Source organism: Marmota marmota, unplaced genomic scaffold (assembly GCF_001458135.2).
Source record: "Marmota marmota marmota unplaced genomic scaffold, marMar, whole genome shotgun sequence".
NCBI classification, from domain to species: Eukaryota; Metazoa; Chordata; class Mammalia; order Rodentia; family Sciuridae; genus Marmota; species Marmota marmota.
The window spans coordinates 11,743,362-11,763,698 of NW_026000205.1; the positions used below are offsets into that span (position 1 = coordinate 11,743,362).

Consider the following 20,337-nt stretch of genomic DNA (forward strand, 5'->3'; position numbering starts at 1 on the left):
AGCCAGTGCTACTCTCCTGGACCATCCCAAACTGTCCTGCCAGCAATGACAGCCACCCTTCTGCCACGTCCACGTCCATCTGCTGGGCCCAGGGGGCCACACACCTGTAATCCCAGTGGTTCCAGAGACTGAGGCAGGAGGATCCTGAGGTCAAAGCAGCCTCAGCAAAAGCAAGGCACTAAGCAGCTCAGTGAGACCCTGCCTCTAATAAAATAGAGAATAGGGCTGGGGATGGGGCTCAGTGGTCGAGTGTCCCTGAGTTTGTTATAGTAGCTGTCTGCCAGACACGCCACACCTGGGGGAGGGAGAGGAGGCCTGAGGGTTAAACCAGAGGGAGGCAAAGCCAGGGTGGTGAAGGGCGGGCGGGGGCAGCGGTGGTCCCCAGGATGACCTCCAGACCTCCACTAATGCTTCCTCGCCATGCACTTGGCTGTTCGAGTCACGACTGCAGGACTCTGAAATGGGTGCACGTGGTGAATAACTCTGGACAACTGAGTTGTGGGGAGGTGGGAGGCGAGGTGGGGACAGGGGTTAAGAGGGGCCTTCATTCTGTTCTGAGGCTTGGGTCACCATCCCAAGCAGGACTCCGGGTGTCCCTGGGGGTGAGGGGTTTCAACCAGCCAGAGAAGGTGGCATCCTAGCTGGCTCAGGGGCGAGCTGGGGCCGGCAAAAGCACAGGGGGACATGCCAAGTTTTTGTTCACGACTAAAAGGCTCAGGGGTCTCTCCAGGGAAACTGGGCTGACTGGGCTGCACAAAATAACCACACAAGAGACACAAAGACCTTTTTCTTTGGGGTCGCTGTGATGGCTCCTCTGACCTTAAAGGTCCGCAGGAAGAGAGAGAGAGAGAGCACGGCTGACCCCTTTTATTGAGGAGAAGCTATTCACATGAGGCAAGGGGTCAGGTTTCAGGGGGCTGAGTCTGTCTTCATGATGTCCACTGTCAGCAGGTTGACTGACACCTGGGTAGGCCACACCCAAGGGCACAGTAAGAGGAGGGGACACACACAAGGCACTTCCATGGAAGATTCTATCCCAAACAGGGCAAGGGGTTAGATTACAAAGGAACAGGTGAGCGTAGCTCCACCCATGGGGCTGTAGGAAGCCACTCCCAGGCACGAAGACACAGTTACTTGAATCCTAGAAGAGCTGGGCAGTCTAGCAGCATGGGTGCCTGGTGCCACATCGCTCAGCAGGGGAGTTAACTCGGTCACGTGCGAGGTTGGTCTCCCACAGGCACATGCTGGCTCACCACCCAGGCAGACAGATACCAGGCAGCGTGCAGAGCTGGGTGCAGGGCACAGGGTCCTCATGCCAGGGGCACTTGGCAAACGACCCAGAGCCGTTCATGAGAAGTCCGCAGAGGTGTGCCACCCAGGCATGTCCTGGCAGGGTTTGATACGTCCAGTGTCCTGCCAGCAGCTGGGGGATCACGGAGAGTCACCACCTCCAGGCCTCACCCCCTGCCTCTCGCCTGCCAGCCCCCTCCCGCCCCAGCCCCTCCAGCCCCCCAGCCCCTCCCTGCCAGCCTCAACAGCCCCTGGGGCAGAGTTACAAATATTTCAGAACCTCAAGCCTGACTCAGTGGCTCAAGCCTCTAATCCCAGCGGCTCGGCAGGCTGAGGCAGGAGGATCAGGAACTCAAAGCCAAACTCAGCAAAAGCGAGGCACTAAGCAAACTCAGTGAGACCCCGTCTCTAAATAAAATACAAAATAGGGCTGGGGATGTGCTCAGTGGTCAGGTGCCCCCGAGTTCAATCCCGGGTACACCCATCGGCCCCATAACGAAAACCTCGAGCCAGAGTCCCGGATGATTCCCGTCTTGCCCCTCAGCACAGGGTAGGTACTAAGTTGATCATGGATTCTGGAATCAACATGATTGACTTAAAACCCCAGCTCCACTGCTTGACCAAGTCTCCAAATGTGTGTTGTCCCATACCGTGGTCACTGCCACAGGTGGCCATGGAGTCCTTCAAATGTGGCTAAGCGGGACTGAGAAACCAGGTGTGTAATGGACACTATTTTCATTTCATTTTAAATAGGACCTGGTTAGCACTGGACGTTGGAGGGCTGAGGTCCTGGTGTGAGGCGTCCTGTGCCCCTTCTGACTGGTGGTGGAGGGGAATACTCAGGGGGGCTGCTGGTCTCCCAGCACCAGCCCACCATTCCTTGTGTAGGAACAAACTCTTATCCTTCCTGTGCCTTGGTCTCTGTGTCTGTCAGTGGGTATGGAAATTGCTACTGGTTCTGAAGAGAGCCACGTGTGGAGTTGGTGGCCTCCGCTTCAGCCTGTCTGACCCTGATTCATTGCCTGTCTGTCCCCAACCAGCATGCCTTGACTCAGGCCCTCCGTGGCCCTGGGTGACCACTCACCCAGGCCGGCTGTCCCAGGTCTGCCAGGAGTTGTCAAAGTCAGTGTCACTGAGGGAGGGAACCCCTCTGAGGAACACCTTGTCATGGCTGGAGTCACCCCTGAAGTTGCCACAGAGGTCACAGAGGTGGCCCCTGTGTTCAGGTCCCATCCACACAAAGAGAGTGTCATGGCTCTTGAACCTGCAACCAGGGACCCACCTGCAGCAGCACCAGGCCCCACTCCCGCCACATGGAACCTTGGGGCCCAGCTACAGCGAGAGTTTCCCCCCTGGCTGCCCACCTGGGGGCAGGGGGAGGTCAGGGTCTGTCCCCTCCCACCACCTCCCCTGCAGGCTCCCACATGCCGCCGCTGTGCCCCGGCTCCTGGGGAAGGGACAGGAGGACAAAGAGGCCTCTCAAACTCCACCGTCCCTATCTGAGCACTGGGTCTTACCCCAAGCCCTCTCCCCCCTCCCCACCCCCAGTGGGGGCAGCTCGTACCTTCAGCTGGCTGAGGCCACACAGCGAGCCACACCCAACCTGCCTCTCACCCCACACCTGGGCCCTTGAGAACGTTCCCCAGTCTGACCGTTTCTCCCCTCCTCTATTTCCTCCCTGATTCTGACCACTGCCACTTCCTGCCCCAACCACCCCATCAGCCTCCTCTCCAGCCTTCCTGCTCCCCAGTCACCAAGAGGGTCCCCTTCAGGAAGCCAGAGGGCTCCTGGTACCACCCAAGTCAGACCGCACGCCCCCTCAGCCCAGAGTCTCTCCAAATCTCACCTCTTTCTGGGCAAAAGCTCTGATCTTTTGTATATATATATATATATATATGTTGGGGATTGAACTCAGGGGCACTCGACCCCTGAGCCACATCCCCAGCCCTTTTTTATATTTTATTTAGAGACAGGGTCTCACTGAGTTGCTTAGCGCCTTGCTAAGTTGCTGAGGCTGGCTTTGAACACCATCCTCCTGCCTCAGCCTCCCAAACCGCTGGGATTACAGGTGTGCACTGCCCTTCCCCACAAAACCCGGACCTTTACAGAGACTCAGAAAGCCTTTAAGACCTGTCCCCATCCCCTGTCGACTCCCTGAGCGTACCTGTCACTCCTCCTGCCCACTCCACTACAGCCACGCGGCCCCTGGCCTGATCCTTCTCATGGAGATAGAGGGCATTTCCACACCTGGGCTTTGCACCCACGGCCCCCTCTGCCTGGGCGGCTCTTCCCTCAGGCACCGGCAGGCTCCTCTGCCCTCTAGCACCCTCTACCCAGTGTTGCTTCTCCAGCTCCCTCTGTTCAAGGGATGACCCCACCCTCTACACCAGGCTCCCCCCATCATTCTCCTCTCCAGCTTACTTTTCTGGCCCTGTAATGGCCATCTTACTATCTGAGATGTCAGACACTGTTTTGGCTGTCTGTCTCCCAGTTATGCTGCGGGCTCCAGGAGGGAAGGGGCCTCTGCTTGGATCTTTGCTGTGAGGCCCAGAACAGGGCAGGACAGAAGACGGACGTTTGGCCAAGTTTTGTTGGTTGCATGGATGACGGACGTTGGACCAATTTGAAGATGGATGTGTGGAGGGGCAGGTGGATGACCGTAAAGAAGGGTGGACGGGTGGGTGAGCTGATAGGGGATAGAGGGATGGGGGAAGGGAGGGAAGGAGGAACGGATACTAGATGGAGGGAGGGGTGGCTGGGGGCACTGACAGCTATACCAGGCGTTGTGTCGGGGAGATCATTTGATGTGGGGGAGGCTCCAGGAAGGGATGGGTCATCAGGGAAGTAGGCCATCTGAGGAATGGGGGACAGGAGGGGAGGGACGGCTGGGTCAGTGTGCGATGGGAGTTGGTGAATGAGGGGAGGGTGGAAGGATGGGGGAGGCAGGGATGAGGGATGGGGCAGTGGGCGGCTGACGCCTGGGCAATAATGGGTACGTCTAAGATGAGGCTTTGGCTGGACAGGTCTGCAGCTGGACCATCGCCCTTCTGCCCCTCACCTGCACCTGCTGCCCTTGATCCTGAAGGATCACATGTGTCTTCAGTCCCCAGCTGCTGAGCTCCACCTCCACGTGGTACAAGGACACACACTGACCGCACAAGCTCCTGTTGGCAGCCTCCACACTGGAGGAGAAGCCCCCAGCAGTGCGTGTGGCCCTCAAGAATGGACCAGATCATAGGTGCAGGTACCTGGGACGTGGGCTATGGCCCCATTGAAGGTGAGGTAGCCAGGGTCTCCGATGGTCACGCAGGTACCCCAGGGGCTCTGGCAGCCCACTCACCCACCCCACAGACCACAGATCTCCCCAACAGGACCGTGGGCTGGGCTGCAGGGGCAGGGGCCACGTCTGTCACAGCTGCAGCTACAGGTGCACTGGTGCAGCCAGGTCGCTCTCCCAACTCAGACTGGCATCTTCTGCCTGTGCACAGACTTGAACTGGCAGACCAGGGGGTGGATCCAAAACAGCAGAGGCGGAGGGCTGCTTAGCTTGGGGTTGGGCAAGAACGCAGGGATGCTCAATCAACAACGGCGGGCTGGACCCTGTGGTCACCTCCTTGCCGAGAAGGCAGCAAACTTGTGAAGACCATTTTCCTTCCGCAGAAAGCACAGCCCCGTGGTGAAGGGTCCAGACCTGGCTCTGTCCCTGGAGTTTCCTCTCTCTCTCCAATCGGGCAATAAGCACTGTGTTGAGGGCCAGTGTGATCATGTGTGGGAGGCGCTCAGCAGCCGCCAGCCCACAGCAAGCACGCCCTTGACTTACGTCAGCTGATACTGTGGCAAATGTGCTGGCCCAGTGCCTGGCTCAGGATGAGCTCTCCGAAAATATGACTTGTTACTATGGTGACAGAATCATACACGTAGTAAGTGACCAAAAATGTTTGCTGCTATTATCATTATATAATATATGTGTGTGTGTATAATGATTATTACAGAAACATAATATATGCCCAGGACATACTGAGCATTATTATTCTTATCATTATCATTTAATATGCTTACACACAGCAAATGCCCACCATGCATTATTATTATTTTTATTATTATTATTACTTTAACTACTATTAAAATACTTAGCCTGGACATGGATACCAACTAAATGCCCAATACATTTTAATTAGTAGTAGCAGTATAGGAAATGACATAGGGTCAGGGCTCAAATTCCGTGATTAAAATAACACAAACAGCCAGGCATGGTGGCGTACGCTGTAATCCCAGCAATTCAGGAGGCTAAGGAAGGAGGATGGCAAGTTTGAAGCCAGCCTCAGCAACTTAGCAAGGCCCTGTCTCAAAATAAAAAATAAAAAGGGCTGGGGATGTGGCGCAGGGGTTGAGCACCGCTGAGTTCGATCCCTGGTACCAAAAAACAATAATAAAATAAAATGAAATAATGACAACAATAACAGCAACATAGTAACTCACTTACATCAACATAGTAACTCACTATTATTAAAACTGTATTATTAATACAGTTTTGTATGTATTAATGCTAAATAATATTAACTGTTGTGCTTTTTGGTTTTTTTATTGATATTGTTATACCATCACATGGTTGAGTTGGGGGCCAACCATTTAGTAGGAGCCCATTAAATACTAGTTAATTTTTAAAAACCAATGATGCTAACAATAGTAATAATATTAAGCACTCAGCATCTCAGGCTGTGCACGGAGAATGAGTTTAATAAACATCAATAGCAGTAGATCAATAATTCCAGCAACCACAGAGACAACAGTCAATTCCCAGCGTGCCGTCCTGGATCGGGCAACCTAGCATGTCCTGGGGTTCTGTGATCCCCCAGGATGGCCAGTCCCACTCACAGGAGCAAGGCCCAGCCCTTGGCTCACTTGGCAGGTGCGGCCACCGTGTGCGCAGGCGCACTGTCCATGGTGCACACATCACAAGAACAGCCCTCCATGCAGGCAGGGCCGCAGTGGGGTTGGCACAGCTGGGCAGGCGGAGCCCCTGGTGCGCAGAGCTGGTAGCTGCTGTGCTCTGGGAGCTTCGCGGCTGGGCAGGCAGGGGAAACGCAGGCGAGGAGGACAGGGCTCTGGGCTCTGCAGCTCTCAGCTCCCTGCCCCGGGGCTTCTAATCCCTGACCTGTCTGCCACCAGCTCCTGTTGTTGGGGTTTAGTCCCCTCCTCTGGCAAATCGGCTCTTGAATACCGGCCTCATACTTGTGTTGAGGGTTAAGTTAAATTAGGAGACTGGGGCAGAGCCGCACGCTAAGTGCCCGGGTGAACTTGACTTCTTACTTCACAGAGAGCCCCCGTCTACCTTTGCCACTGCATGAACCCCATTCCACCCCAACTCCAGCATCTCTGAGGGGCAAAGGCTGAGTGTCAGACACTCACATTGATCACGGACAGGGCCTGGCTTTAGGGGTGTCCTGACCCCCCAGGATGGCTCTGTGGAGGCTTTTGGTGCCCTGGTTGAGCGAAGGAGCTGCTGTCCCCAGAGAACCTGCCCTGCCCCTATTGCCCCAATAATGTTAGAACCTGGGCGGGGGGGAACACCTGCACCGGGGAGCCAGCAACAACTCTGGCACAAGGAAGGAAAGAAAGACTTTTGAAGGAGGATCAGAAGGACTAGGTTTTTCATGCTACCAAGAAATTATTACTCCTTCTGTTAGGTGTGAGTAAATCATGGTAATTTTTATTCTTTCTGAAATCCAATCTATTAGAGAATCATGTTGGAATATTTACAGATTGACCCAACATCTGAGGCTTGTTTTATAAAAAGTAAATAACTAAAGCCGGGTGCGGTGGCGCACGCCTGTAATCCAGGCAGTTTAGGAGGCTGAGACAGGAGGATTGTGAGTTCAAAGCCGGCCTCAGCAACGGTGAGGCGCTATGCAACTCAGTGAGACCCTGTCTCTAAATAAAATACAAAATAGGGCTGGGGATGTGGCTCAGTGGTTGAGTGCCCCTGAGTTCAATCCTCAGTACCAGAAAAAAAAAAAAGTAAATAAGTTGGGATGGAGCCAAAGTTGACCCCGACTTGACCATTGTTGAAGATGCTTGATGGGTCCAGGGCATTCATTACACTCCTCTCTCTCCTTTCACTTATGATGAAAACATCTATAATATGGAACTCAAGTAAACAAGAAGGAAAGAATTGAAAGATAGGACCATAATAAAACTTCTTCCATCACTAGAGAAAATAGGGCTCAAATGTCAATTAGCTATGGACAACTGGCTGAGCTCTGTGAGCCTCAGCTTTCTCAGCTGTAAAATGGGGATGATAGCAGTCATCCGCTCTGACTTGCAAGGTGTTCTGGAGAAGCTGACAGCAATAAGTACACAGAACCCTTAGCCCTGTGCCTGGGACACTGCAGGTGTGCAGTAGGTATTAGTGGTTGTTGGCATTATTATTATTTTGTCATCTTTGGGAGGTGAAAGGTAGGCATCTCAGGTCAGGTTTTCTGAGGGTAGAAAGGACATCCAGTTTCCTTGACAGGCACAAATTGTCAGGTCTGACCAGGGTGGTATTAAAAACATGTAGCAGCCAGGCCTGGTGGCACACACCTATAATCCCAGTGGACCAGGAGGCTGAGCCAGGAGGATCACAAGTTCAAAGCCAGCTTCAGCAACTTAGTGAGGCCCTGAGCAATTCAGTGAGACCCTGTCTCTAAATAAAATATTAAAAATGGCTGGGGATGTGGCTCAGTGGTAAAAGGACCCCTGGGTTCAATCCCTGGTGCCCCCACCAAAAAAAAAAATGTAGCAATCAGTAGAATATAGGCTCCACCCCTTAGAAGATCTCAAGCTTACCCAGAAGATCTGGGAGCCCCTGTCTTGCCAGGCTTTGGAATGCAGGAAGTGGCTGGTAGCACTTGGGCAACTCAGGGGTCTAGAAGTATTTCAGTCTGTGATCCACTGGCATGACCATATGGAATATGCAGAATGTGTCCGGCTCAACCATGACTTACCACAGAAGGAAGAATTTCTCCAGTGCCCAAGGGTGACATTTGTACCCTGGCAGACTGCAGCCTATGTCTGCAGGGCCAAGCAGAGGATGCGGTCATAGCAAGACACACATCACCGACACAGCTGGATCTACATGGATCCAGGTTGATCTCCTGTGGCAGGGACCAAGGGGCCCCTGGGGTTCCTGCAGGAGCCCACACTGCCTCCTCACAGACACAATCTGCTCCTGGTCATTGCAGACTGGAAGGCAGCTCCACAGTCGTCCCCACAAGCCTTGCTCTGCTTCCCCAAGGTGACAAGGGATTCAGCATCGTTGCTAGGTTGCCACGGAAGAGCCCACAGGTGTGACCCTTCTGGGGCTGGGGCAGGTGAGGCTGTACGAGGTTTGTGGTGAGCCACTGGCGGAAGTCCAACCACAGCATGAAGAAGAGGCCATTCCAGGACATGACAAGGCTGTCCCTGCTAGAGCTTACAGGTGGGCTACTGTCTCACCACTCACCTAAGGAACAGACCGAGTCAAAGACTGTGGTTCAGGAGACTCAAGTGCTCAAATGCATGTAAAATATGTTTAAATGAAGAGACGAAGATAGAACTACAATAGTAATCACTTCTTGTTCTTTCTGCTCAGCATTCTTTTTGTCTTGCTCTGGATTTCCTTTAGAAATTGTCCCTGCAATATCTATGGTTCACAGGAAGGAAGTCAACCCCAGCCTAACTCCCAGTACATAACCCAGGCCCAGCCAGTCAGTCCACAGAGACTTAGTCATGTGAGATGGTCACATGACCTAAGCTGAGCCAATGAGGGCCAGCCCTGGGACTTTACAGGAAAAGATGCTCTTTCTCCAGAGGCATTTGCTAAGCTGGCCGCCATCTTTGTCCTCACAAGGTGGACTGGCCATGGCTGAAACTGAATGAAAATAGAGCCTAGAAACAGACACAGCTTCCAGATGCACTGGTTGAGCCCTTGGACCCAACCCTGCCTGAACCCCGGGATGTCCTGATTGTTTTTCAATTATGTCAACCAATAAATTCCTTGTTTTTTCCTTAAGCTGATCCAAAGACTATTTCTATCATTTTAAATTAGATGCATCTGATGGATACAGACAGAAAAGTGTGTGTAATTGAGGATGGAGGGTAATGGGGAAATACTGGAGAGAACAGAAGTTTTTCCTTTGGGGCCGTGGGTTTGGTGAGGGGCTTGGATTCCTAAGAACCCAATGTCCCCCGCCCCCAGAACCATCACTTAGCTGAGCCATGTCCTTCTGCAGGTGGACCTGGGTCGTGCTTCTGAGATGAGTGTGACAGGGAGGTTGGGCCTGTCCTTGCCCAGTTCTACTCTGAAGAAGGGCGTTGAGCCAGAGAGCCACAGACTTGGTCAGGACAGGCACGCAGCTGCCTGGGAGCTTCAAGATCCTCCCATCAAAGGTGATAATGTGCAAGGGCCCATTTGCCTGGCAGGTGCCAGGGGACAGTGGGCAGCACCCAAACGTGCCCTTGAGGGTCCCTCAGCTCCACCCAGGCCCATGGAGGAGGACAGCAGTTCACAGTGTGGGCAGAGCCTCACCCTGTAGAATTTCTCACATGCTGCCTGCTCAGGCCTCCCCAGCCAGGTGGTAAGTGCCCTCCATGGAGCAGGCTCACTGGATGGGGGACAAGCAGTCAGTGCCACTAGCACAAAGCCAAGTCACACTGATGCCCTGCTGGCACAGCATGGGGCAGCTGTCGGGCAGCAGGCTCCGCACAGGGGCTGGGACAGGAGGAGCCACCAAGCTCACAGTGACTGTGAGGAACACAGGGTAGTTCTGGAGGGACAGAATTAGATGCACCAAAGGGACATTAACTCGCTCCCCCAGGACCCAGTTCTGGTCCCTTCTGTCTCCCCAGGGCCCAGCTCCATGGCACCCTCGATGAATATTTGTTGAAAGAATTAATACATGTACCGAAGCCCTTCTCTGTAGCGTTGGTTTGTTCAGTTGATTGGGGATCCCCTCCATGCCAGGGGCACTCGAGAGACTGGGGATGCCGTAGTGACCCAGACAGTTAGAAATCTGTGACCTCATGGGGCAGCTGTTTTGGAGCAAAAGGCTGACCAGCTACTCCCCTGGGGCCCCCTCTGGCCCACCACCTGTGATTCACAGTCCACAACCTAAGAATAGTTTTTCTAATGTTTGAATGGTCGGGGACCAAAGGAAAACAAGGATGATATTTTGTGAAGTGTAAAAATCATGTAAAATTTAAGTGTTGGTGCCTATAGATGACATTTTGACTTAATCCAGGGTGTTTGCTCTTGCGTGGTCGATGGCTGCTTCAGGAAAAGATGCTCTTTCTCCAGAGGCATTTGCTAAGCTGACAGCCATCTTTGTCCTCCCGAGGTGGACTGGCCATGGTGAAACTGAATGAAAATGGAGCCCAGGTACAGACACAGCTTGCAGATGCTCTGCCTGAGCCCAGGGATGTCTCGATGAGTTGAGTAGTTACAGCCCAGCGAGGCCCAGAGCAGCTGAAATATTCATCGCCTGGCCCTTCAGAATAAAAGCAAGCTGGCCTTGACCTAGAGGGGGGTAGTGTGTAAGGAATGAATAATAAAGAAAAGATCGTTTCAGATGGAGAAACTGCGTCCTGTAATCAAGAAGGACTGAGCTCAGGGGGCTTCTTTGGGAACCATGAACAGGGAGGCCACCTCACAGAAGTGGCAGGTCCTGAATGAGGCGTGGAGCCAGCCCTGTGGTTGATCTCTGGACAAGGGCACTCCAGGCAGCTGGAAGAGCAAATGCAGAGGTGGGGGGTGGAGTTCTAGAATGTTCCAGGAGCCGTGGAGAGGCTGGTGTGGCTGGCTGGAGGGAGGGAGCCAGAGGGTGGGCGTCCCATGGGGGTCTCTAGGAGGAGGCACGAAGGTCAAGTTTCACTCCAGCAGCACCCACAGATGGGCACCCACAGATGGCTTTGGACAGGAGTCTAGTGCAGTCTCATCAATTTGAAGGCCATGTGCCAGGTGCCACTGACCCCGTGGAGACCAGGACAAACCCACCACCAGCTCTGGGGTTTTCGCAGATCAGGGAAAAGACCTGGTGGGGGAGAGATGGCTGCGGAGGGAGTGTGAGTCTGTGTGTGTTGTGTGGCGGGGATGAACAAGGGACATCAGGGAGGAGAAATGACCTGGGGAGGGACCCGGGAGTTTTTCATCTCCAAGTTCATTTCAGTCTGGGCTCCGGGAGTCCCGGGCAGGGAAGTGCCCCCTGCCACCTGTGACCTGGCCAGGGCCCTCCCTCCTGACCCTGCCTCACCCTGCAGACATGTTGACTAGTCTCTGTGTTTCCCTGGGAGCCTTCTGTCTTCTCCCCTGGGTCACCGGCTCCGTCGGGGCAGGGATTTTGTCTGTGTTGGTCACTGCTGTGTCCCTAGTGTCCACACCAAAGGCTGGCACTGAGCCGGTGATCAGTTCATGATCATCCTGTTACCAGGAAGCGTGGACCCAGCCCAGGGCTTGTCCCCCAGCCCGCCCGCCGCCAGTCCCTTCCCCTGGCCTTGGGAGCCTGCGGTGGCCACTCCCTCCTGACAGGAGGCTTTGTTTGTGGCCCCCTGAGCTCACTTCCTGTTCCGGGAGGCATGGGGGACTGGAGGCAGTGGCCTGGAGTCCTGGGGGTCAGGGGCCACAAGCCTCAAGACGGTCCTCACTCCTGGCCTGCCGTTCAAGGCCCCAGGCCAGCCCCGGCCAGGTCCAGGCCTCGCCTCTCCCCAGCCGCCCCCCACCCCCTGACTTGACTGCACTCGGCTCCCGGCTTCTGAGGACGCGTCCCTTCTTCCCGGAACAGTTGCCTCTCACTTACCATCTGACTTTGACTTGTCCCTCGGGCCTCGTCTCAGATGTCCCTCCTCTGGATGCCTCCTGACTCCCCAGGCAGGGCCAACTCCTTTTCTGGGCTCCAACGTACCCCCAAGTTTTCCTACCTGACTCCCTGACTTCCCCACCACAGCCCCCACATCCTGGGCCGTCCCTGTCTGGGGACAGCGTGTGGGCCCCGGGAAGACAGGCTGGGCCTTTCTCTGTCACTGCCACGTCCACAGCATCCCCCAGTGGGAGGTCAGACCCTAAGCGACCCCTCCCTGCCTCATGCTGGCTGTGTGGCCTTCTGCTTCCTGGACCTGGGAGCAGCTGGGCTGTCCTCAGGCCTTTCCACGACAGCGACTCAGGGCAGCACTGTGGTCCTCATCTGGTGGCTGAGTGACGTTAACGCAGGGTCTTTTCTTTAATGGGACGTTTAAAAATCAACTTAGTAATGACGACATATACTTACATAGCTTTCACTGTATTGCTAGGAGCTGTTAATCAGATCCTCACAAGCCCCTAACTGGGTAGGTACTACTAACCTCACTCCTGTTATGTTGTTAAAAGGAAAACTGAGCACAGAGAGGTTAAGAGACTCGCCCAAGACTACACAGTTAGAAAGTGCTGAGGCTAAGAGGCTCACCAAGGCAGTCTATGTTCCTGTTCTTGATGCTGAACATAAGTGGGGCATCCCTGGCTTTAACCGAGAAACAGAGTAAGAAAGAATGCAATGGAAAGTGTTCGAGCCCTCCTTCCTATCTGGGAACACTTTATATATCGGTGTGGTCTGTGGAATAATGACCTCTCAGAGATGTCCCTGGCCTGATTGCTAGGTCCTGCGAATATGTTGTCCTACACGGGCAAAAAGAACTTTGTAAACATGATTGAGGTTATAGACTTTGAAAGGGGAGAGATTATTCTGGATTGTCCAGATGGGCCCAGTTACAGTCCCAGGGGCTCTTAAAAGTGGAAGGGGAGGCAGAAGAGTATCACAAAAAGGAAGAAGACACTGGACACCCACAGCAGCTTTGAAAAAGCAGGCGGGGGCCTCCTGCCCAGAACAGCCCCCAGTTTACAGTCCACAAACAAACGGGGGCCCGGGTTCTGTAACGGCCAGGAGATGAATTCCGCTGAGCTGCGGAGCGAGGCAGTGATCTCCCCAGAACCTCCAGAGAGGGACACAGCCGTGTGACAATTGATGAGAACCGATTGGATTTCTGACCTACAGATTGCAAGATGGTACATTTGGGTTGCTCTAAGCTGCCAAGTTTGTGGCAATTTGTTACAGAAGAAATAGAAAATTCACCCCTGACTGTGTTTGGTACTGTGGGTTTCCACCCCAAAACGTTTGGAAAACTGCCTCATGATCTTAACAAAGATCACTTGGCAGCGGGGTAAGGATGGGGGTGGGGAGTGGACATTTGTCCTTTGGGCACCAGCCAGTACCCATGGCCTCTGCTAATCTCATCCCAGCCTCTGCCAGGTGATCTCCCCAGGGGCAGAGGCTGGGGGCCATCAGAAGCTGATTGGAGTAATCGTTCCCTGGCCTCCTTCCCCTGGCCTCCTGACCGGTTGCAAAGGAGCCCATCCAATCCGTCCAGATGCGGTGAACTTACACTGCAGCTTCCGGGACCCACAGACTGTCCTTCCTCTTGGGCAGAAACCTGAGTGGCCGCCAGATGTACTCAGGGAGAGAGAGCCCTCCTGGATGTGGCGCCAACATGGTGTCACCAAGAGACCGGGAGAGGGTAAAGCCGAGAGTGCCTGGTGGAGCCAGGCCTGCTGCCCACTCCGCCGCCATGAATTATGCAAGCCACCCGCTTATGTGCCCACGTGGCTTCCTATAGCCAGCAAGCCGAAGGGCGCTGGCTGGCAGGGCGGGGAAGGCCAAGGGCATGATGGGACCTGGAGCAGGTGCCCCTGGCTGCAGTCTGCCGGGCGCTCCAGGGCTGCAGGGGAGGCCGGGCCTGGCACTGCTGGGCAGAGCTCCCAGCACTTCACACAAGGTCTGCCGCCAACCTCCTGTGGCACAGAGGTGGCAGACACGGCTCTCCATGCTTCCACGGGCTCGTCACAGACTTGTCGTGGTTCATTCCGGGCCACCAGCAGCCCACTGAAGGCCAGTGACCAATACCAGCCCTTTCTGTCATGTGGACACAGAGGGGCAGGGCCCATGAGTGAGCAGCTGGCTGGAGAGGGCCGGTCCTTCCTGCTGAGCATGAAGGCCACTGTGTGGGACAGCGAGGAGCCATTGGGATCCCACGCAGGCCACAGAGGGCACCCGTGCAAGTCTCAGGTACCTTGATGGACATGTGGTGGCGCCTGTCTTGGGAGACCAGGAGGCCCGTGACCGTCTGCAGCAGTGCCCCAGAACCATGGAAGTGGATGTGCCCGAGGCCACCAGCCAGGTATAAGGGCCAGATGGGCACAGATGGGACCGTGACCTCAATGGACTCTGCGACTCCCTCAGAACCTTCGGGGTGGGACCCTGTCCCCCTTAGACCGAGCCTGTCCTTCTGGGAGTGGGTCTCAGTGCCCCCACAGGCTCACCTGAACCCCCCCAAGGGCGTCCATCATCACCGTCACTCATGACATGCTCCTCTGTCGCTGTGCCCCGCTGGTCATGGGGCTCAGCACTCCTTGTCCCCCACACCGTAAAGCCCATGTCCCTGGCCAGCGTGACAGGCGTGGCGCAGGTGCAGCAGGCTCCCTGGGCTGTGAGGGCTGCCCCATCACCAGGGTGGTCACGGGGGTCACCTGACACCCAGCTGCTACCTCTCAGGACTCCACAATGCCAGGTCCAGTGCGCAGGGGGCATGCTGTCCCCTCTGCACAAGCCTGGGGACAGCAGTGGTGGCTGCCCGGCTTCTTTGCACTCACACAGCTGTGGCACCCCAGAGGCAGGACGCAGCCAGGGGCAGCCCCAGAGGACCAGGTGGACACACACTCCACCACTGAGCAGTAGCCCTCATTCAGGGTAGTGGCAGGCCAGAGGTGCCTCCTCACGTGGACAGCTGGCCCTGCAGAGGTCAGCACTGTCTCCCGGTGGCTGTTTTAGGGCAGAATGGATTTGGAGCAAGGAGCCGGGGGTGGGGAGGCGGGGTGGGGGGAAAGAGATAATCAGCATCCAGACCACTGTCCCCACCCCCAGGGTCAGAACCATGACTCCAGGCCCCCAGGGCAGGATAATGACCTATCAGTCCCCAGGAGCTGTTTTCTTCCAAAACCCACCTTCCCCAGGGCTGTCAGACCCCAAGGTATGGCTAGATATTTTTGTGCAGTTCACAGCCTGAACAACTGGATGTAGTAGTCTTGGGCCCAGGTCTCACTAGTCTTTTTGCTATGTCCATTCCTCCAGCTGGCCGCAGAAGCCAGGACACACCAGGTACCCACAGGAATGTCAGCAGCTTGACAAGCCCAGGCAAAGTGCATGTCAGAGGACACACAGGCTCCCGTTGGCCACCCACAGCTCCTCGGCACCGCTGTCCACCAACAGGCCCACAGCGAGGGTCCAGTGTAGACTGCAGAGGGGCCGGTCTGTCTGAGAGCTGCCCGTGGGCTTTGGGGCCTGCACGCCTGGCCTCTCAGGGAGGGCAGTGCAGCCGGGCTGAGCCTCAGGACCCTGCGGCCTCCAGCTGGCGGAACAGCCAGGTTCCATCCGTGTCCTCAGAGGGTCAGAGCCGCAGGCCACACAGGCCCCTGGTAACAGTGAGCTCAGCTTCCGGCACCGTGAGTTCCAGATGCCAGATCCACCGTTCGAGGCTTGTGTCCACGGCCAGGCAAGTGGCTGTGTCCCCTGAGTGGACATCAAGTCCAGCCCTGGTGATGGAGATGGGCAGAGGACAAAAATTCCCATCCACCTGCAGGGACAGGAGACCGTGCTGGGGTCAGCAGGAAGAGCCTCCTGTCATCCTGTCCCTCTGCCTGGTGGCCTTCCATCCTGTCCATCCCCTTGCCTGTTCTACTTTCTGTCTGCCCACCTGTCACTGGACCCTCTGTGCGTTCATTGTAGGAGTTGGGATAACAAGGCACGCGTTAGGAAGACGGGGAAGACCAGGGCCCCGTGTGGGTGACACTCCTGAGGGGTGCAGGAAGCTAATGGGCCAAGTGCAGCAGAAAACCCATGTGAGATGCCCCAGGGCATGAGGGAGGGGGAGGGGCGGGCAAGCCCAGGCACCCCTGCTTTGAAAGAGTAAGGCCCAAAGGGTGTGCCGCTGCGGAGATGGGAGGAAAGCAGAGAGTGGCATCCTGGGAGTTGAGGAAGGAACAGACCTGTGTCAGCACCCACAGTTGATCAGGCAGGATGTAGGCTGAGCAGGAACCTCTGGATGGGGGACCTCATTAAGAAAGGTTTTGCTGGGCTGGGTGTGGGGGCACATGCCTGTAATCCCAGCAACTAGGGAGGCTGAAGAAGGAGGATCTCAAGTTTGAGGCCAGCCACAGCAACTTAAGGAGGCCCTAAGCAACTTTAGCAAGACCCTGTCTCAGAAATAAAAAGAACTGGGGATGTGGCTCAGCCATTAAACACCCTTGGGTTCAATCCTGTCACGAGGGGGCAAAATTGTGACATATGCAGTCAAGGAGGAGAAATAAAGAATGTCCACGTGTTTCTGCCCTTTTTCAATGCTTTAGTCACTCAAATCACTCAATACCATTTCACTCTATAGGTTCTTAATCAAGAAAATGACAATCCTTAATGCTGGGCACTGCCATAGACATAATCAATTCACAGCACACAATTCTCGATTATTCTAAGCACAGCAGACACACTGAATCATGACAGGCTAGTGACACACCTTCCCTCTGCGTGCTCAGTTCAAAAGTCTCAAGCCTCAGGCTTTCCGTCCAGCAGGTGCACACTCACTCAGACCGCGGTGACCAGGTCCGGACCAAGGCAGGCTTCTCCTGGGTGGAGTGGACGGCCGGTTGAGGAGAGGGCCGTAGGGAGAAGTTGCGGCTCTCACCAGGGTCCAGACAAGGCAGTAGAGGTTGAGGGTGGTGAGGATCACACAGAGGATCAGGCAAACGATGACCAGTGATGGGATGTCAGGTCCTCATCAGGCTCTCCAGCTCGAGTGCATCCTTGTTCCTGCTGGCTGAATCCCTGTTCATCAGCTCTATTACTTATACTAAATTTGGGGGCTTTTGACCTCCCAAAATTTAGTATAAATAATAGAGCTAATGAACACACAGAGGGTCCAGTGACAGATGGGCAGATAGAAAGTACAACAGGCAAGGAGATGGACAAGATGGTCGCTTTCAATCCTCATCAGCTACCACCGGATTTCTCCATGACGTCATTTACCCTGGGGTCAGAAACACCTGCTCTGTGGTCTCCACCCTGATCTTCTGGCCTTTCCCTCTTCTCAGGGGAGGACAGCCTGCCAGGGGCTTCACTGTTTATCAGGGTGGGGGGAAGTGACCTGTCTGAGGCCACACTGGAGGGCTCTGTGGGTGTGCCTGGGGAGACTGCAGGTTTCAAACTGGAGTTTTTAAAATGGAGTTGCTTAGGCTCAGGCCGAGGGCCATCCTCACAAATCCCCAGTACCCCCCAATAAAAAGAAGAAAGGAAGAAAGGTTTTGGTGGCATGAAGTTGAAGGCTGACGTCACCCTGACTGAAAAGGGTTTGAAAGAGAGCGAGAAAAGAGAAGTTGGGGGGAGGGAGTAGATAATGACTCTCTTGCAGGCATTTGGGGTGCTGGGTGTCTGAGAAATGGGGCAATAATAGCCAGAGGGGTTGTGGGTATGGGACACTCCCAGCCTGTTGGGATGGATGTGAAGAATCCACCCGATTCTTCAAATAGGTGGTGCAGACTCAGACTCAGATCCACATGCTCCAACTCGAGAGCTCACCGAACCCTGGGAGGGCCACCCTCACTGGTCTGGGACGGGACCCTAGAAGGCGCCTTCAGCAGGCTCCTGGGTGGGGCTGCTGGTCGGGGCCACGTGGAGAACCACTGATGTAGAGGAAGGTGGAGCAGGAAGAACTGCCCAGAGACCTGGGGACGGTCACGGGGCGGGCCACAGCCAGGGAGGAGCACTGACCACGTTCCATCACAGCAGAGGACGGGGAGGGTGAACAGGTCACCAGGAGATGGCAAGTGAAGGTACCAAGGAGCGGTCGAGATGGCTCGTCAAGCCCAGTCAAGTTCATGGTCATGGACAGGATGCTGGCCAGGTGTTCAGCCGCCTAAGTGGACAAGCTGGGGCTACTCAAATGGGGTCCTCAGCTGAGCATTGGAAGGAGAAAGCAAAGAGGGACTGCAGAGGGACACGGGATGGGGAGGGAGCAATGGCCTCAGCCCGCGGGTCACCTGTTGACCGGCGACTTGGTACTTGAGCAGGAACCAGCGCAGAGGTGTATGACAAGGGCCAGGGCAGGGAGAAGTGAGGCAGAGGCCTTGGGGGGGCTGCATTTATGTGACCCCGGGTGGCTTCACCTGCCTGTGGCTTGCCATCTGCCCGCCATTTGTCCACCTGTTCCTGTGTCTCCCTTCCTTCTGCCTCGGCAGCTGTCCTGGTCACCCAGGTACTTCTGCAGCCTGACTCTCTCTGTCCTTTTGCACGGCCTACCTTCCTGTCCACCTGCCTGAGGTCTCTCACCGTGTCCCTCTCTCTGCCTGTTGTCTGTCCACCTGTCACTGGACCCTCTGTCCCCTCGCCTGCCACAGATACATCCTCTAGCCCTGCTCCCTGCCTCACCCGCCAGCCATGCCTTCTTGGGCCTTGGGCCTCTCCAGCACGTCCTGCCGTGACCACCCTTGGCCCCAGGGCCTCAGGCACCGGGGCTCTCCTCCAGGTGGACCCCAGGAAGCAGGGCCAGGGTGAAATGGCGGGGGCTGGAGCTGCTGCTGAGAGCCTGTGCAGATGGCCCTGGGGGCCCAGATGACAGGAGGCTCTGGGAGGGGCAGCGTGGGAAGGGGCCTGCAGATGCCCACCGGGCAGCCTCTGGCCAGCACCGGACCCGGCCTTCCTGCCCACAGTGGTGCCTGAGGCTACGGCTCTGCTGTTCCAGAAAGAGGCTCCCAGGGGCAGGAACTGGGCAGCAGAGTGGGGCTGGGTGGGGTGTCCAGGCCTAGGGTTTGAGGAAGGAGAGGGCTGGGGGTCCAGCACGTGGGTCTGAGGATGGTCTGAGGCTGGGGGGGAACTCTCTGGTCCCGGAGGAGAGGCTGGGGTCTCTGTGGACCTGGGCCTGGGAGCGGGTGGCTCTGAGGCTGGGTCCCCACCTCCTCACCACTGTAGGCACAGTCACTGGGACCACACAGGTGCTCGTGCAGAAGGCCCTGAACCCAGGTGCCCGCGTTGCTGCTGGCTGCACCTGCCTGCGTCCCAGGCCCTGGAGCCGCGGCTGGCACAGTGGCCCCTCTGCTGGCCGCTGTCAAGGCCACCTGGGGAGATGGTTCAGGATGGGGCCGAGCAGGCCATCTGGTCACCCTTCCAAGACTCGACGGCAGCCTTTGTGGGTTCTCCTTGCCACCTACCTGGGCTGCCATGCTTTGGGCCATTGTGGGGGCTCCTGCCACAGGAATCCACTGGATGTCATTGTGGAAGGACAGTGCCCGGGGACGCCGTTGACTGTGGCCAGCACCACCTGGAAGGTGTTCACCTGTGGGGCCCAGGGCAGGGAGCTGGGGCGTCATGGGCTGGCCCAGGAGCACCCACGACACCCCGTTTCTTAGCTGGTCCCATCTGCCCTGGGGCAGGCTGCTTCTGTGGTCACCTCCACCAGAGCCCATGGTGGCCTTCCACCACCGTCCCCGTCTCTATCTTTCTATTTCCCTTTTTCTGCCCCTTCTTCTCTCCCTCTCCACTGGCCTCTGTCTCCTTAGTGGCACTTCTTCTGTCTGCCTCTCTGTGCCTGGCTCCCCAGCCTCCTCCACTCCTTCACGCCTGTTCCCTCTCCCGTCCTCTCTCCCTCCCTCTCTCTCTCTCCCTCCCTCTCCCGTCCTCTCTCCCTCCCTCTCTCCTTCTCTCTCTCTCTCTCTCTCTCTCTCTCTTTCCCTCTCCACCTCCGTCTCCACTTCTCTCCTCCACAATGTCTCCCACTAGTCTAGAGCCCAGAGCCTTCTTCCTTGGTGGTTGGGCCTGAGTCTTCAGCCTGGCCACCTCCTTCTTCACCTGGGGACAAGGGACCCATCAAAAGGAATTGGGGGGGGGTGCTGGGGCTGGAGCTCAGCAGTAAAGTGCTGGCCTCGCATGTGTGAGGCCCTGGGTTCCATCCTCAGCACCACATAAA

The 20,337-nt window shown here is 55.9% G+C and overlaps 1 protein-coding gene and 1 long non-coding RNA gene across 2 annotated transcripts; one reads left to right on the forward strand and one right to left on the reverse strand.

Moving 5' to 3' along the window:
• Positions 1 to 10,484: 10,484 nt before the first annotated feature.
• LOC125612632 lies at positions 10,485 to 13,294 on the reverse strand. Its single transcript, XR_007343120.1, has 2 exons — positions 11,559 to 13,294; positions 10,485 to 10,825 (listed from the first exon to the last, which is right to left on the reverse strand). It is a non-coding gene; the product is annotated as an uncharacterized LOC125612632 (long non-coding RNA).
• A 514-nt stretch (positions 13,295 to 13,808) lies between these two features.
• Positions 13,809 to 16,602, forward strand: LOC107151811. Its single transcript, XM_015497226.2, has 2 exons — positions 13,809 to 14,396; positions 15,459 to 16,602. The coding sequence occupies exons 1-2, from the start codon at positions 13,809 to 13,811 to the stop codon at positions 15,510 to 15,512; spliced, it is 642 nt and encodes a 213-aa protein (XP_015352712.1). The 3' UTR covers positions 15,513 to 16,602.
• Positions 16,603 to 20,337: the final 3,735 nt, after the last annotated feature.